At 32.2% G+C, this 17,788-nt stretch overlaps 1 protein-coding gene across 1 annotated transcript; it reads right to left on the bottom strand.

The window, feature by feature from the left end:
* Positions 1–2,000: 2,000 nt before the first annotated feature.
* On the bottom strand, positions 2,001–3,704 carry LOC108337094 (nematode resistance protein-like HSPRO2). The gene has a single exon (XM_017573542.2). It carries the CDS (start codon positions 3,542–3,544, stop codon positions 2,183–2,185), a length of 1,362 nt encoding a protein of 453 aa, XP_017429031.1. The 5' UTR covers positions 3,545–3,704; the 3' UTR covers positions 2,001–2,182.
* Between the last annotated feature and the right edge of the window lie 14,084 nt (positions 3,705–17,788).

Genomic DNA, 17,788 nt, shown 5'->3' with positions numbered 1-17,788 from the left:
CATAAATATGTTTCCAGATATTTATACAATTGTTTTGAGAGTCAAATAGTAATATAGTATATTTAAAAGATTGATTATTTATCACATTAAATAATGTTAATAGAAACGTAAATTCTTTTACTACAAAATATATATATATAATATATATATATATAATATATATATATAATATATATATATATATATATATATATATATATATATATATATATATATATATATATATATATATATATATATATATATATATATATTAAACTCATATTCTCACATCTCTTAATGACGTAAATTATGAAATAAACTATGAGGACTAATAATAAGAAATTTATTTCTTGTATATGTTAAATATTCTTGTACGGTATGAATATCCCTCATGCTAGTGGACCGAACAGACAAACAGTTAATCAAACGGTAAAAACAGCTGTTAAGGTAATCAATAATAATAATTGTCATTGATAGGAAACTAATGAAAATAATTGTCATTTATTGACAATTAATAAGAATAATATATTTTATTGTTGATTAATAACTCCGACCTAATGGTAAGCTCATCATAATTTATAAATATTTGTCTGAGAGAAAAGACAAGTAATTTTAACTCTGATTACTAATATTTATTACAAGATTATTACGCAAAGTCACTGACTTGGTCGGAGTGTCTTCTGCAGACACCCTACCCCGCGGCAAAAGATTATTACGCAAAGTCACTGACTTGGTCGGAGTGTCTTTTGCAGACACCCTACCCCGTGGCTTGGACAAGAAGAAGAGAGAAGACAACGTAACTAGATGATGAAACGAACAACCTTGAATGCTTTAGGTTAGGATCTCAATTCTACCGAAACAATTTTAAATTTATAAATTTCAAAAAGTTATTTTGTTTTACGAGCTTAAGCATTTCTGGCCAAAAGTTACAAACAAATATTTAAAAATATTTGTTTAAGAAATAACATATTCCAATAAAAAAAATTTAATTAAAAAAAAACTAAGAATCAAGTCTATGGTCACATATTATAAGAGGAAGATTGTTTTACCGAACTTACCATTATGTCTTAATTGCAGTAGAATAAATATAAAACATGCAATATTCTAATTCCTCCCATAGTTCTATTTTGGTATCACGCGCATAGTTACTTGTTCTACCATCTTTATTATATTCCTAACAGAAAAAAAATAAAATAAATGGATATTTAAAAAATGGTTTTGTCCAAAGGATAAATGAATGAGAGGTTTGAAAACAAAATAGAAATCGTTGACCGCTTCTCATTAATTTACTTTCTTCGTATAATGTTTGACCTTTTTTACCGACATTAGAATAGAATTCAGACCTATTTTTCGTTTCGATTTTTTTTTTGGGGTGTCGGATCACGTAATTTTCTTTTTAACAAAATCATTACTAAGTATTTGGAATGGTCAAATGAAATCAGTTTGTAAGAAGTCCTTCCAATCAAATCCTATATTAAGGTCAAAGGTGAAAATATTTTGTAATATAAGTTAACTTATTTTTTTTCTACATTGAGAATAAATTATACAATAAGAGATAAATATACATAACATATATTTTCTAATATTTTTTAGTAAAAATTCTTTTTAAATAGTATGAAAAGTAAATTTATAAAAGTTTGATTCAGACTTATTATTGTGGATCATATTGTGAACATTTATGAATGTATTAGAACCTCCAACAAGTTATAATCTCGTTAAGATTCTCATTGATGTTATTAGTGTCATCCACACAAATAATTCAAGTCAAAGAGAAGAATGTCCAAGACCTAGTTTGCTACGTTGTATACAAAATTTGGTATATTGTCCCGTATTAGACCAGTATCTGTACCCTCAGATTCTTCTGGTTTCTCCCAAAGTTTAAAATTAATAACTGATATTTTTATTAAGAAAAAGTGATGCTATTCTTTAATTTTATTGACCCAGTAAGAGTGGATAATAGAAACCATGCAGAGTGTGTCAATGGAATCTAAAACAAACACAACAAACACGAACTACTTTGTTTCGTTGTAATGCATCTATTTGCTCAACCGTAAGGTAACAGCTTACAGCAGAGAAAAGAATATGATTCAAAAAATTGAGAAATAATATTTTACAGACGCATGTGTTTAAAAAATTTAAGTTTTTGGTGTGGGTAGGTTTAACTATGAAATCGAGTTGAATTAATAATTAACTAATTTAACTACCAAGGAACTACCAAATTTTGAGTTTGATTATTGGCGTTGTTTTCCCAGTAATAACTGAGGAATGTCTTGGCAGCATCCAAGCTAGGGAAATAGGTGGGTTGAAGGAATATCTGAGTTAACCCATCGGCCCCGGAGCTTCCCATCAGAAGCGACGCAACCTGCTTGTAAGCGAAGAAGAATCTCTTCATGGCCACCTCAATCGCTTGCATACCCTGCAAAACAACAACCTTTTCCAACCCCTTCGTTTTTTCTGCGTACACCTTCATCGCCGCCTCCATCATCCCTGGCCCACCCTTCGGGTCAACCTCCACCTCCAATATCTCCGGCACCTTCTGCCTCAGATCCCTACACACCCTCGCCAACTCCACAACCTCCTTCGACCTAAAGCAAAACGCCGCCGTTTCGCCCTGCCTTCCCATCCCCAACTCCTTCTTCAGCCGAAGAAAATCCTCCGGATCCATCATCACATGCACGTCCTCAACCTCCGCCAGAAGCTTCCAGATCCGTTCCACCGCGTGGCACTCACTCGCCGCCTTCTCCAACTCTCTCCTCTCCACCGACTCCACCAATCTCTCCACCAACCTCCTCCCCGCACGCGTCCAGCACTCCACGATCTGCTGCGCCGCGTGCACCGTCCTGTTCTCGTAGTTCTCCACGTGATCGTACGGCGTGGTCTCCAGGGATCGGATCTCGGTCGGCCTGCAAACGTCGTCGTAATGGAGAACCTTTTTTCCCGCGAGATTGGCCTCTCCGAGACCCAGCGTGTACGTGCACCTCATCATCTCGCATTCCACGGTGGCGAGGATCCTCCTGGCCACGTCCCTGGATCTGTGCCACGTGGCGAGACGCGGGAGCAAGCTCTCCTCGCTGTAGCTTCTTCTCTGACTCGTGACGAAGTCGTTGACGTCACTCACGGGTGCCGTGCCACGTGTCTGGGGGTTTTGCTCCTCGTCTTCGCAGAGCACGGCAATGATCTGGACCTGCGCCGCGGCGAGAGACTCCAGGCGTCGGGTCCACTCGCGCTTGTTAACGTAGGGCCTCGGGTCTGATAAAACGGTTGCGAGAAAGCGGAAGGTGATTTCGAGGGCGTGTAAGGCGGGCTTTATGATGGGCTCGTTGGACCAATCGGGGAAGTTGTTGGAGGCCCAAAGATTTCTGAGGTCGGGGAGGCGAAGGTAGTTGTCGTAGGCAGCACAAAGCGGGGAGGAGGCAGCGGTGATGTCGTTTTGACGAAGGGGGATTTGCAAAGTAGGGATTGGGATTGGGATTGGGATGTTGTTGTCTAAGAGAGAGAGTTTGGGTGAGTTGGGAGGCATGTTGGAACAAACCATCTTTGTTTGCCAATCTAGATCAACCATGTTTGGAAAGTGATAGATGGATAAGAAGATGTAGTTTTGGTGATATTTGAAGAGGAGGAGGAAGAAGATACAAGTGTATTTATATGGAGATGGGGTTGGAAAGAGAGAGTAGAAATTTGAAGAGAAGAGAGAGAAAGACGTGTGGACCGGGGACAGAGGGCATGCACACACATGAAGAACATGGAATTTGAAAGTCGCAATTGAGTGGAATGATTTTCCTTTTGGAAACGCAAACCGAATTTCTGAAAAGTATTTTTGTAATATAAATAATATAATAATAAGTAAATATGTGATGGAGGAAAAAGAGGAGCAGATGGAGCTTATCCGTAACAAACTCTATAGTAAAAGGTCAAGAAAGGAAGTTGAAGGAGAAAAGCGTTTGTTTTGTGTTTTGTTTGGAGTCGTTGAACTTGGACCTTCTAATAATTCTAATACTCATACGCGTTGAACTCAATGGGTTAATTTCTGGGTCTTTCTTTCTCCTATGAGAGATGTTTCTGCTTTCTGCATCTTTCTATTAACTCAATCATCATCACAAATTCAAGTCACACTAATGCAACTTCAACTTCAATTTATGATATTAAAGTGTATTCTGACTTAGTTTATTTGATAACAAAACAATAATAATAATCATAGATTAACAGCTTTATGTGTACTCTACATTCAACCAATAATTTCAAGTATCTATTCGAAGAATTTGAAGGACACATGTAAAATACTAATTTAAAACCTTCTTCACATTCTTACACAACGATGTAGATATAGATTTAAATAAAATTATATGAATATATTTAATCGAGAATTGATTTAAATTATTCCTATTTCTTAATTAATAAAATATATTTTTATCAACAAAAGATTTTGTTAATTTTTATAATATACTCTCCCTTCTATCCAAACCTTTTAAATCACCCTTATATCTTATTAACTCATATCTTATTAACGGAAAAATTAAACTTACAACTTCTCTCACCCAACTTTTCAACTTTTAACTACTAGATCAACATTATATCTCATATTTTTATAAAATAATAACTTCATAATCAATAATTTTAAATTTTAATTCATTTTTTTTCTTAAATTACACCAAAGATATTTTGGTAAATAACATAACCTAATTAGTTTTAATTATTCTTTTTCATATTAATCAAATCTATTTATCAAATTTTATTCCAATTTTCTAATTCATTATTAATATCAACTCTTTATTTCACAACACATCATGGAGAAAAAAAAGTGATATTAGAATTTAGACCACATCATATCCACTTCCTTTTCTTCAAAAAGATTTTTTTCTTCTATCACGAAAACAAATAATATAAATGTTGGTATTTGTTTTCATTTTCACAATTAAAGATTTATCAAAGAAGGCCTTAAGTATTAATAAGTTGGGATTAATTCAAACAAAAAAATGCGGATGTGAAATGTAACTTTATTACTGCAATGATAAGTAAAGATTGTACCAACTTTCCTGTTTAAGACTTTTATGCATAAATTAATGTGCCAATTTCTCTCTTTATATTATGTAAAGATGGGATAAATAAAGGATAATACACTATCATCTTATAATTTCTCTCTATATATTGAAAAAATAAATACACTAGTGCGTCACTCTAGACCTACATGTACTCTTAGGAGGATGAACACATGTCACAGCTAATTAATTAGCTTCCAAAATTCACTGTCACAGAATTTCTGAATTCAAAGTTATGTAAGGATGGGAATGATGTGATAATAAATGTGATAATAAATGGGATAAAAGTAAGAAGTAAATTCTTAGAAGATAGGTTGAGGTGGTATAGAGATACTTTGAAGAATTTTCACATAAATATTTATTTAAAATTTTCTTAATAGATTAAAATTAACTTATATATAACTTGGAAATACAGTTTTAAAAAATTAATATATAAAAGTTCACACTTGCTCTTCCTAAAATTTTTAAATTAAACTTAATTATTTATACTTTTAATAAGTGATAGTTTGTGATTTTAATAACGTGAGGTGTTCTTGTTTTTCTTAAAAAAAATATATATTCATTAAAAATTAAATAAACAAATTATGAAAATTTAAAAGTCAAGTTCTAAAATATACATATTAATTTAATAAATTTAAATCAAACATGAATTTATTTATTTTATATTTAAACAGTATTTTCTTAAAAATATAATATTTTATTTTCATTGTACGATTTATCAATTAAGTCATATAATTATATAGTTATTCTGCCCTTCAAAGTATCTACAACTTCACAAGATTTGGTTCTTGGTTTTTGCATAAAGACAACCTTCGTTTTGTAATCTCCAACTCTATCCTTATTCTAGTGTCTCTTAACATTGTATTTAGATTTTCATTATGTTTTTTACTTTATTTTGTTAACCGATACATTTTAGTTTTCATTTCTTTCTCAATCTCATTTCATTTTTGTTTTGTTATTCAACCTTAATTTGGTATTTAGTTTTTCATTTTGTTCTCTCCTCTTTATTATTTTTATCCTTATCCAAAAATAAAAGTAATCCATTATGCTAATTACAAAAACTATATCATTTAATATTAACACAAAATAACATGTACAATCAATTTGAGTAAAATAAAAGACTAGATAATAATCATATCACATCATTAACATAAAAGTTAAATTGGTAAAATCTGAATTGGAAAATATAAAAAATTATAATGTTCAATAAAACAAATAATAAGAACTAAATACTTAAATTTATCAAAACACTTGAGACTTAATTAAGCTTAATGATTATAATAATTTTAATATAATTAAATCACTCATTTTTTGTATAAAAAAGTATTTTAATTATAAAATTTTTATTAAAACTAGAATCAACAAAAGATTTTTAAATTAAATGAAATAAAATATTATTTTATTAAGCATATATGAGGGGTGAATGTTATATATACGAATATGAAAAATACATATCTATTTAAAAATTGAAAAGATGGAAATCTCATTTTATTTAAAAAAAATAAAGTATGTGAATATTTATTTAAAAATTTAAAAAGGTGTTAGTGGTTTGTATAAGATAAGATAAAAAGAGGTAAGTGAAATATTTTAAAAAAAATAGTTGAAACAATTGTTATAATGTATAGAGTAGAGAAAGGGGAATCTAGTTTCACAATATTCTTCTTTCTTGCCCACCGACTCCTCATCATTCAACAAATAAACTAACAATCCCTTGGGAGTTGGGACAAATAAATAAAACATATTAATTAAGAATTATGGTATCATTAGTCGGCTAAACCAAATAGTTGTGTCAACATTTAAAAAAAAAACTACCTACACCCTTCCTTCCAACTTGACTTCATTAATAACAACTTTCTTTTCGATCTTCTCAGGGCCACCCCACACAGTTTTCAATTCTATTAATTATTATGTTTTTTGCTAATCTTCTACTAATTCTAATGTCTTCGTCTCATCATCGTCCATCTGTGTGAGAATTATAATTTTTAATTATTATTTTTATTCTGTTTTGCTTTTTGAGAGAAAGATAAGCATGGTGATGCCTCTGTCCCATTGCCACTCTGTTTCTCTAATACAACTCAGCGCTGCCTCCATGCATGGAGCGTGGCCTGCACGTGACTGCATCCACCTGCTAGGTATTAGTAAGACAAGATCTATTTATTGACATATTATTATAAAAATAAATATAATAAAAAAAATAAACTATTATATCTTTAAAAAAATATATGATTAAATGAATATAACAAATTTATATATAACTATTAAAAGCAGAACACAAATAATGAAATGTGTTTTGGATTTTTAATGCAGTTATCTTTGTAAACAGTTAAGGATAATTGGAAGTTGAATATGTACCAAAAGATGGGGTGGGTATTTGTTTGACTTAAAAAGTCAATGCTGGCCTATGTGTGTGTCCACATAATTTAAACCAACCTAAACAACCAGCTTTTGTGGAATAAGTTCATGCATATTTTGAAACTTACCATAAGGTGACTTATCGTTATTTAAGATAAATTATTTTCCTTGTTAGAATTCCTATATAGTTAAATATTAAATAATAAGATTTTTATTATTAAAAAATCAAATTATTTATGAACAAACAAACATGTCAACGGTAACAGTATTGTTTTTGAAAATTTTGTACCGGCTGACTTATTTAAATAAAAGAGATTTTAAAAGTCAAAACCTACATGTAGTCTTTTTCTTTGTTTGTCTTTTTCAAATAAGCCTACTTGACTAAACTTAAAGGGATCATGATGGAGGCCTATAATGGATGAATGGTGCATCCTATTTTCCTAGTAATGATAATTTTTGACGGAGTTACCGAATATTTGTGTTATAAAATTGGAAGAAAGAAAAAGTGAAATTTGATTGCAATAGAGATAAGATGAAAGCATATTAGGGATAGTGAATTAGTTATTGTGATGATCTATGAAAGGAAAAAGAGGAAGAGATAAGGTAGAATCTTGAGGGTTAGGAAGAGAATGCATGCAAGAGAAGATGAATTGAAAAGACAAGAAGATAGTGGCATGCACTTCTTCCAATCCATTCCATTACCACTTTTTATGGCTATTGGATTCTATGCTGCCAAAAACACACCTTTCCATTATCATCAAAATTCACCCATTTCCCTAATATAAATAAATACTTTATTTTATACTTTACAAAAATCAAATTATATGGGTTATTAGTAGATTTAATCAAATTATACTACATAAATTAGTAGAAACCATCAAAATTAGTTAGACTTAAACTTATCTTCCAAAATTTTCATATTCATATCACCAATAAAAAAAAGTGTTGTGATTGTTTTAAACCAATTAACAAATGTTGATAGTGAATAATTTAATTCAAAGTTAATAATTTTTTAAATTAGAAAATTAAAGTTTTTTGTGTATTGGGTGTTGCCCTTTTTCATGTATAAATATTTTAGTTATAAATCATTTCATCTTTTGTTAAAATATTTAATTGTTAATCAAATCAAAACTTTACCTAAGCTTAATTTTTGAATTTATAGATTTTGTTGTATCCATCTTCTAGTATCTAACGGATATAGAATATGAATGTCTTATTACCAAATTAGACCAATTTTTATATTATATATTTGATTTTTTTTAGATTGTGATAATTACTTAAATAAAATACTTATTAAATAAATGATTTTATTTTCGGCATGGCGTGCCATAAAAAGAAAAATAAGAATATTTGTTTGGACTGATCTTTCATGCAAATGTCGTCTACGGATGCATGAGCAAAGCATCTCTTATTTTGATTCAGCAACAATCCTTTTCATATATTCATTTGGAATTGGATAACCCAAGCGTTAAGTTTTGAACTTTGAACCCTAAGAGTAATTTCTTTTCAATTTTCTAATTTTTGTCTTTAGCAAGTAACTTTTACTTGACGTGTGCTTTGACAAAGATAAGATATTATTTACCACAAAAATACTTTGGCATTTAATTAAAAATAGTATCATTTAAGTAATGGTTAGAAGAGTATACAATTTGTATGGTGTAAATTAAACTTTTTCAAAGTATTCAAACTTGTCACTTGTCAGCAGCCGTTGGCAACTTCAATAGGAAGATATTAAGGGCTTTTGATTAAATTACAGTTGATTATTGAAAGAAATATATATATTAAATGACAATAATCTTTTGGAGAAAATTCAAGTGGGTGAATGGACTGTGTCCAAAGCCCATATATGGGGACTTCTGGAGAGAGTTGTTAATGACGTAAATGTCACTGTCTTTTTAGAGTTTAACTTATTTTTCTCACAAAACTGCGTACAAATCTTTCTGATATTAATAACTTTTGTCATATACTAGGGAGATAAATGATAGAGAAATTAAAAAAAAAATGTAGTTGAAGTATTTTTCTTTAGCACAATACCTAAATATGGTACCAAAGAGAACTTAATTATAGTGCTTCCTTTTTGTTGGAAAAAAATAGGAAGGATAATGAGAATAAATGGTTGAAAATTTATTTGTTTTTTTAGGATGACATGAAGAAGCAAGTACATAAATAAAATATGTGGAGTCTATATGTGTGGTGTTAGGCTTAATTTTAATTAGGTTTTTATGTTCATTTTTTATTATTATAATAAAGAATTTTTATCAAGTCTTAGAGAATAAGGTTGGTGGGATTATGTGGTGTTATTAGGTGTTTTCCTCCATCCAATTAGTCTTTACCTAATCGTTTTCTATTTATTTGCCTATGTACATTTAATGGACACATTATGATATTAGCATTAATTTAAACTACTTTTTAATGATATTAAACATCATCTCTCTTTATAAATACAATGAATCTATATAATTATAAATACAGTGAATCTATATAATAAATTGAAAATATTTATATTAGAATAATATCTTAAATAAAGGTGACAATAAGAAAAAAAAATAGAAATATTCAATGGTTTAAGTTAGGGTTTCCATATTTCTTGTCTAGGAACAATTTACAAATTTTCTCATTTTCAAAAGAAAATGTGAAAAAGGTTTGAAGAATTAAAGTAAAATGTTCTTATTTGTTGAATAAATGTATTATTGATATATTAGTTATTTTCATTTGACATAATGTAGGAGAGTACATGGCTCTCAAGAGTTAAGCTTTTTAATCTTGACAAGAGAACTCTAAGTGTAAAAAAAAATGTACCTACAAATGACTTTTTATAGTGCAGTAAACAAGAAATCGACATTTAAGTGTTCAAGTTAATAATAGATAATATTAATAAGGTTTAATGTCTCGCTAAGTCTCTATTATTGTGCAGAATCTCAAATAGGTTCCCTTCTTGTTCGGCGTCTCATCTGACTCCTTATTTTTGGAAAATTGAATCAAATAAAAGTCTGTCGTCAAATTGATCAAACGTCATTAAGGAGGGTGTTACGTGGCATGTTGACAATGTAGTTTTAATTTACGTGGCATTAAAAACGTGTGTCAATTGTATTTTTTAATTTTTGAATTAAAAAATGAAGTGTACAGAGTGGAAATATAATTTAAATAAGGGAAAAGTTGGGAAATCAAATAAAATTAAGTGCTGAAAGCCCGATTCTCCTCTACAATTGCGAAAACGAAATCAAATTGGGGGAAGTTGAGTTTTAGGACTCTTGGGAATATATACTTAGGGTGGAGGAATCGCAACTCTAATGTCGTTATCACCCCCTTACCTTGAACATAAATGGTATAATGTTCGGTACTTTAAGATTGAATCTGGTGGAGAAGTAAAAAATAATTAAAATTTGTTTCCATAAATAAACTCTAAAGGGTGAAAATAATCAGAAATTGATTTATAAGTAATTTTCTGGAATTTGTGATTAATTGGTGGAAAAGACAGATGATTTGAACAGAAAGACGATGAAGCAGTGACATAGGAAGAAAAAGAAAAAGAAGCAACCTGTACGGAGAGGAACTTGTTGAGCAGGAAAGTGAGAGAAAGAATGGAATTAGAAAAAAAAACAAAGTTATTTAAATCGTTACTTTACAATAACTTCCAAACCACTGTGATTCACCTATCTGCACTAAAGTTTGCAACCTGACTTGGTAAAGCAATTGCAACAGTTAAAAGTTTGATTGCAATGGTTGCCTAAGACGCGAAAAAAAAAAAACAAACCTAAATACAAAAGCACGGAAAGCCTAATCCAATATTCAACAGAGAGAACAGTGGTAACTGATTAATTTGTTCATGACTCAGAAAGGGAAGAGGAAGAAGGTGAGGATAGATCCGTTAGGAGGTCGTTGTGTAATAAGAAGAAGAAGCGAGATGAGGAAATGTCGATCGAGAAGTTGCCCCTTTCTCTGCAACAATGATTTTGTTTTCTCTCACGAACCCTAAAACTCACTTTCCCGATTTCAAAAAAGAAAGGGGTTGTTGCACTTATTTTAATTTCTTTTGCCCACTTTGACCTTGTTTAAATTTTATTTCCCCTCTGTGCACTCCATTTTTTAATTCAAAAATGAAAAAAATACACTTCACACACCTTTTTAATGCCACGTAAATTAAAACTACACTGTCAGCATGTCACGTAACACCCTCCTTAATGGCGTTTGATCAATTTGACGGCATACCTTTATTTGCTTCAATTTTACAAAAATAAGGACCCAATTGAGACGTCAAACAAGAAGGGGAACTATTTGGATTATGGACGAAAATAGGGACCTAACGAGATGTTAAACCTATTAATAATGATAATAATTGTATAAAGTATGAATTGAATCTAATAATTGAAGTAATTAAGTATTGAGTCGTTTATCTTATTTTTATATAGGATATTGTATTTAACTTTCATATACCAAAAATAAACAAAGGCAAATGGATGAGATGTAGAAGGTCGTCTGGTTCAGGGCCTTCTGAAAGTTGACTTCATGTTCATCCATTACTTATATTTCACTTTCTCCAATTAATAACCATGGACTTTTGTTTCTTGTCAACTTCCCTTCTTCCTCCTAGTCTCCTCTTCCCGATTGATGAGAGCAGCACATACAGTGGTGAGGGAAGGAACGTTAAAGACTTGAACAAGGAAACCAACGTTGAGACAGTAGGGCCGACCGACCCTTTCTCCATCAGCCTTGTTCGAAGGGTCGTTGCCAGGAGTAGCTCAAACACTACCCGGTCCTATTGGACATTTATCCAATAACTTTTTGAAATAGTTGAGGTTTGATAATGCTAATTCTTACCATTATCTAAGCATCATTTTAGTAGCAAAATCAACTCCTTTCTAACTTGTAACTTGTTTAATCCTCTTCTTTTGTCTTGTTTTCTAAATAAATGTGTTTTAGGCTACATTTATGTATTATAATCACTAATCCCCTTATTTTGTAGCTAATATTATGCTTAGAAGAACCTCCACCAATGTATAGAGCTTAACCAGCCACAAAAGCAAGTAAAACAAAAAGAGAGAATTTTGGAATGTTGTGGCTGAGCGGCACAGTTTCTGTGCAGCTGAGCGCCACCCGACCAGACTTGCTGTAGTTGAGCGGCACCGGTTTTGTGCAGCTGAGCTCCAGCTCTCTGGAATGCTGTCGCTGAGGTGCAGCTGAGCGCCAGCTCTCTGGAATGCTGCCGCTGGGGTGCAGCTGAGCGGTGATGCTGTTGATGTGTCAAAATTGCCTATTTATTCAAGTTGTCTCGAAGCATTTGGGGTCTTTGGTTCTTTGAAGGTGCATCTCACTTAGAGGAGAGCTTGGAGGGCTGCTAGGGCTCGTGGGAACACTCCCTTCTTCCTCTTGGGTTCTTCATCTTCTTCCATGGCCATTTTGTAAGCTTAAAGGCTCTCCATGGAAATGGAGAGCCAAACCCATCTTATTGGGGTTAGTTGTAGCCTTTGAATCTTGTGTAATTGTTGAATAATTTGAATATATATATGCCTTTTCTATCAATTGCTAGTATTCTTGTTTCTGATCTTAAAGCTTGCATGTAATAGGAATGTTCATGACTTGATTTTGGGGTTTCATGGATTATGGGGACGTAAGATGAAACCTTGAACTGAAACAAGAGTCCTTGTGGTCATTGATTCTAGGGATGGAAGATGATTCACATGTTGTCATAAGATCCTAGCTCTTTAATGCGGGTTTGCTTGTTAGATTGTCCAAGGGATTGGAGTTTGATAAGGAAAACCTAGGCTCTTTCACCAAAGGGATTAGGGCTAAAGTGTTTTAGTGGATTGAATTTAGTAAATTGATAGAGAGGAGATGAAATTGGTTATACACAAGAGTGCATTGGTGAAAACTAACCTTAACAATATCATTTCATACCATTTCTTGTCTTTTCCATTTCCAAGTGCCTTCAATACCAAAGTACAACCTTGTAATTACTTGTGAATTTATCTTTTTGCACATATTCTTAAATGATGAGTTGTTCTTGAGTCTAGATGAGTTGTTAATCGCACAATTTTCTAGTATTACGAGTCTCTTGGGAAAACGATAACTGGTCTTACCACGGTTTATTACTTGAACGATTCGGTACGCTTGCCAAAATCGTCTAACAAGTTTTTGGCGCCATTGTCGGGGACTCGTGTCAATACTACACTTTTGTGAGGTTTCTAACTTATGTAGACTTGATTTTGTATATAGAACTAACTCTTTTGTTGTAAATAGATTTTCACTTTTATTTGGGCTAATTTGTTACTTTAGCCTAGGTGTGTCTAAGTGTATGCAGGGGATGTTCATAAAAGGAGGACTGCAGCCTCAAAAGCATCATGAAGACCCTAAGATTGAAGGAATTATAAGACACAAGGAGACCACTATGTTGAGCATTACAAGCTGCCCCAAATTCTTCCTCCCTTGAAGTTGCTCCAAGTGCTAAGTGAAAGATGAAGAAGAAAGGGAGAAGGAAAAGAGAACGACTAGTCACCACCACCCTTTGATGAGAGACAACGAGCTCAAGCCTAGCAAGCCAAAGTTGATCAAGAGGATTGAGTATTTAAAGATGTCAAGGTAGTGGAAGGGCTAAGATGAAGAGAATTATGCTAAGAAAGTTGATTTGGTGGCTAGAAAGTGGTTCAAGAAGAGTTGGTGAAAGGAGCACACCAACAACAACATTTGCACTTCATTGAGTAATCCGTCAAGCTAATGACGTTAAACAAGCGCTTTTGGGAGGCAACCCAACTTTCTGACCTTTTCTTATGTGTGATTTTGTTGTTTGAGTGTGATGTGATTGCTTGAATTTACTTTAGAGTGTTTTAGCTTTATTTAGTTATTTTGGAGCATGTTAGTTTGCAATTTAACTTATGTGATGTTAATAGTTACATTGGTGTAATGTTGAGTGTTTTGGTGAGTTAATGTCGTTTAAGAGTGCTTCAATCTGTTTTCATTTGTTTTGGTGTGATTAAGTATGCTTTGTTATGTTATGATATGTTTAGGTGTGTTTCTATGTAAAAATCTGGTTTTAAGGTGTAAGGTTTAGGTGTATTGAATATGGCATTCATGTTTTAGATTCATGCATTTAATTTGTTTCACTGTGATTTCCATGTGTTTTTATTGAGTAGGAACATGCAAATCTAGTTTTGATTGAGTGTGAATGCATGAAAAATGTCAAAAGTCCAAGATTGAATGTCCAAACTGCTGAAAAATTGCATATGCCAGACCACCGCTCAGCTGCACCTGCGCGCTATATCAGCAGAAGGCTTTTCTCTGCATTTTACTGATATGGCGCTCAGCTGCACAAAACCTGTTGTCGCAACCGGGATCGCGACGGGACGACGATCCGAAAAAGAAAACGGGTTTTTGAAAAAAGAGATTTGGAGTCGCCACCATAGTTTATTCTGGAAAACTACGGAAAAACCATAAAATGATAAGCCATGGTCTATTAGAACCAGATTCTTGGTTCGGGAGTCGGTTACGTGTAGGGAAGGTATTAGCACCCTACAACGCCTGCCTTAAGGCAGTACCTTTAATTAAATATGCGAATATGGATGTGGTTTTCAAAATGTTTAACTTTCCCTTGAAATAAAACTCGAAAGAAACAAACAATATTTTTTAGGTTTTTGGGCCCGACAAGGATTGACCTTGCTCCTACGTATTCTCATTCAGAATGAGAAATCAGGGTTCCGTAGTTCGTTTGAAAACTGTTTGAGAAAATTGTTTGGAAAATTGTTTGGAAAATGATTTGGATTTTTGGGAGAGTGAGCCTGACAAGGACTGGCCTTGCTCCTACGTATCTCCACTTTTGATGGAGAATCAAGGATCACGTAGTTCTGGCTAGCAATATTGATTGTTGTTTGAAAATGTGGATGTTTTTAGTTTTTGAAGATTTTTATGTTTTTTGGTATTTTTTTGATGTAATATTTAGATTTTTTTGCGTAATGAGCACTAGGCTGTTGCGTACGATCGCACGAGCACTCATACGGCTTTTTCTTTGTTTTTTATTGTTTTGCGTAATGAGTACTAGGCTGATGCGTACGATCGCACGAGCACTCACACGACTTTTTTATTATTTTTTATTGTTTTGCGAAATGAGTACTAGGCTGATGCGTACGATCGCACGAGCACTCATACGGCTTTTTTTTGTTTATTTTATATTTTGGGTAACGAGTACTAGGCTGATGCGTACGATCGCACAAGTACTCATACCGATATTTATTATTACATATTTTTAAAGTTTTATATTTTTTATTTTTTTTTATTAAGAAAGAGAGATGAGTTGAAATATCTATGACGTAAAAATATCAAAAAGCATAGGATAAAATTGTGGTAGAAAATAGGATAAATTTATAAACTAAAAAATGATCAAAATGAATATAAGTAGAATGAAAAGAAAATGTGTACCTGTTAAAGATTTGAAAGATGAAACAAGACTTTGCTTGTAATAAGTTGTGAGAAGAGGTTGATTGATGGTGAAGAAGATGAATTTGTAGTAGAAATGTGGTATGGGATTTACTATGTATAGAGGGATTAGGAAATAGTAAAATGTGAGAGAAAAATGAAGTAGAGTTTTGGGATGGAATGAAGAGATTTTGAGAGAGAAGAGATGGATATTATGTAATTTTTTTGTGTGAAGTGAAGAGAATGTAGGTATTTATAGAGTTAAGGATGAAGAAAGTTGATGAATAAAAATAATATAATAAGTTGGTGGAAAATTTAGATGAAATAAAATATAATAAAAAAAAGATGAATAGAAAAAGTTAATGTGGAAAATAAGTGAAAGAAATAATATAAAAAGTTTGTGGAAAAATTAGGTGAAATAAAATATAGTGAATAGTAAAAGTTAATGTGGAAAATAAGTGAAAGAAATAATATAAAAAGTGGGTGGAAAAATAAGGTGGAGAAAAATGAATAATAAAAAATGTTGATGGAGAAGATATAATTAAAAAATGTAAGTGGAATAATTAGAAAAGTTGATATATAAAATTAATATGGAAATGATGTGGAAAAAGTAAATGGAAAAGGTAGATGATGTGGAGGGTGAGGTGGATGGTGATGTGGAGAATGGGGTGTGATAAGAAAAGATGGGTGGTGAGGAAGTAAAAAAAGTGAGATTATTTTGGGCCATTGGATTAAGTGTTTAAAAGAAAATTTAGGGGTGCAAAAAGTAAAATAAATAGTTTTTTTTCATTTTGGTTTATTTTTGATTATTTTTTTATTATTATTTTTTTTTGTGATAAATTATATTTATTCGGACGAAATTGGGTGTTGACACCTGTGTCGCTCAGCTATGGCGCACCAGGACAACACTCCTACTTTCTATGCAATTTGGTTCTGTTATAAGTGGGGCTTGCTGCTAGCCTTTTGTTTTACATGTTTTATCAAGCTACATGATTCTATACCACTGGTTAAGTGCTAATTTTTTGTTCCAAACTTGTTTACAAACACTAACCATGATGTTTGCTTGATGAGTTTTTCACAAGGCCTGGGGGCCAGGCCCCTACTGATGGGGGAGCTGGAGCAGTTGCAGTGCATAAGCTACTGGGAGGAGGAAGATGTTTCACATGGAAGTAAAGCTAGTGTTCAATAGTTGTGAAGCTGCAAAGAGTCCACCTAAATCGGTTTTTCAGTTTTAATTTCAAGTTTTATTTGCTTTCAGTTTTCAAATTTGGATTTCTTTTTTTACTTGCCTCGTGGATAGTTCTTGCACAATTGGTCTGGTGATTTGAGTGAATCATATGTTAAGCTTGAATTGAATGCAAATCTCTTGTGTTTGCTCTTTATCCATGAGAATTGTTTTGAAAATCTGATTGAGATTATGTGGTTGAGCTTGTTGAACAGAGATTATGGTTGCTTGTATCTGTTTAGATAGATGATTGGTTTTAAATTGTGATCAATATTCTTGGCATGATGTTTATCAAATTTTGGAACCCTAAGTAAACCTGTGAGATGTTGTGCCTCAGAGTTTATTGTTGAATGTTATTACTTTGGAATCACAGTTGATTTTGCCTAAGTTTCTCTATTTGAACTAGTTACTTGCATTTTACAAATGATCAAGGCCATCTTGTTCTTCCACCTCTTCTATATTTTGAACCTAAAAGCCAATGCTAAACCTTTGAACCTTAAAAAGAAAACTTTCACATTCTTGGAACCTTAAGCCTATTGAAAAATCATTAACCTCCTTACCTTGAGTTGAGATGAACATATATGTTAGAATGATGAGAATGGTTTAAGTTTGAGGGAGTTCTTGTCATAAGGAGCATTGAGAAAACAATAAGTTTAGTAAAAAGAAAGAAAAAGAAGAAAGAAGAAGAAAAACAAAAACATGAATTCAAAGAAAAAGAGTTGGGAAATAGGTTGAGAAGTGGTTTATTCAATTTTGGAGCAAAAGAGAGATTGTGCTACATCATGAATTA

The sequence above is a fragment of the Vigna angularis genome, chromosome 7 (assembly GCF_016808095.1).
Source record: "Vigna angularis cultivar LongXiaoDou No.4 chromosome 7, ASM1680809v1, whole genome shotgun sequence".
In the NCBI taxonomy this organism is placed as follows: domain Eukaryota; kingdom Viridiplantae; phylum Streptophyta; class Magnoliopsida; order Fabales; family Fabaceae; genus Vigna; species Vigna angularis.
This window is presented reverse-complemented; position numbering and strand designations above follow the sequence as displayed.

What these genes read in the sequence shown, in the direction of transcription:
- LOC108337094 (XM_017573542.2), bottom strand. Translation starts at nt 3,544, where the DNA reads ATGGTTGATCTAGATTGGCAAACAAAGATGGTTTGTTCCAACATGCCT.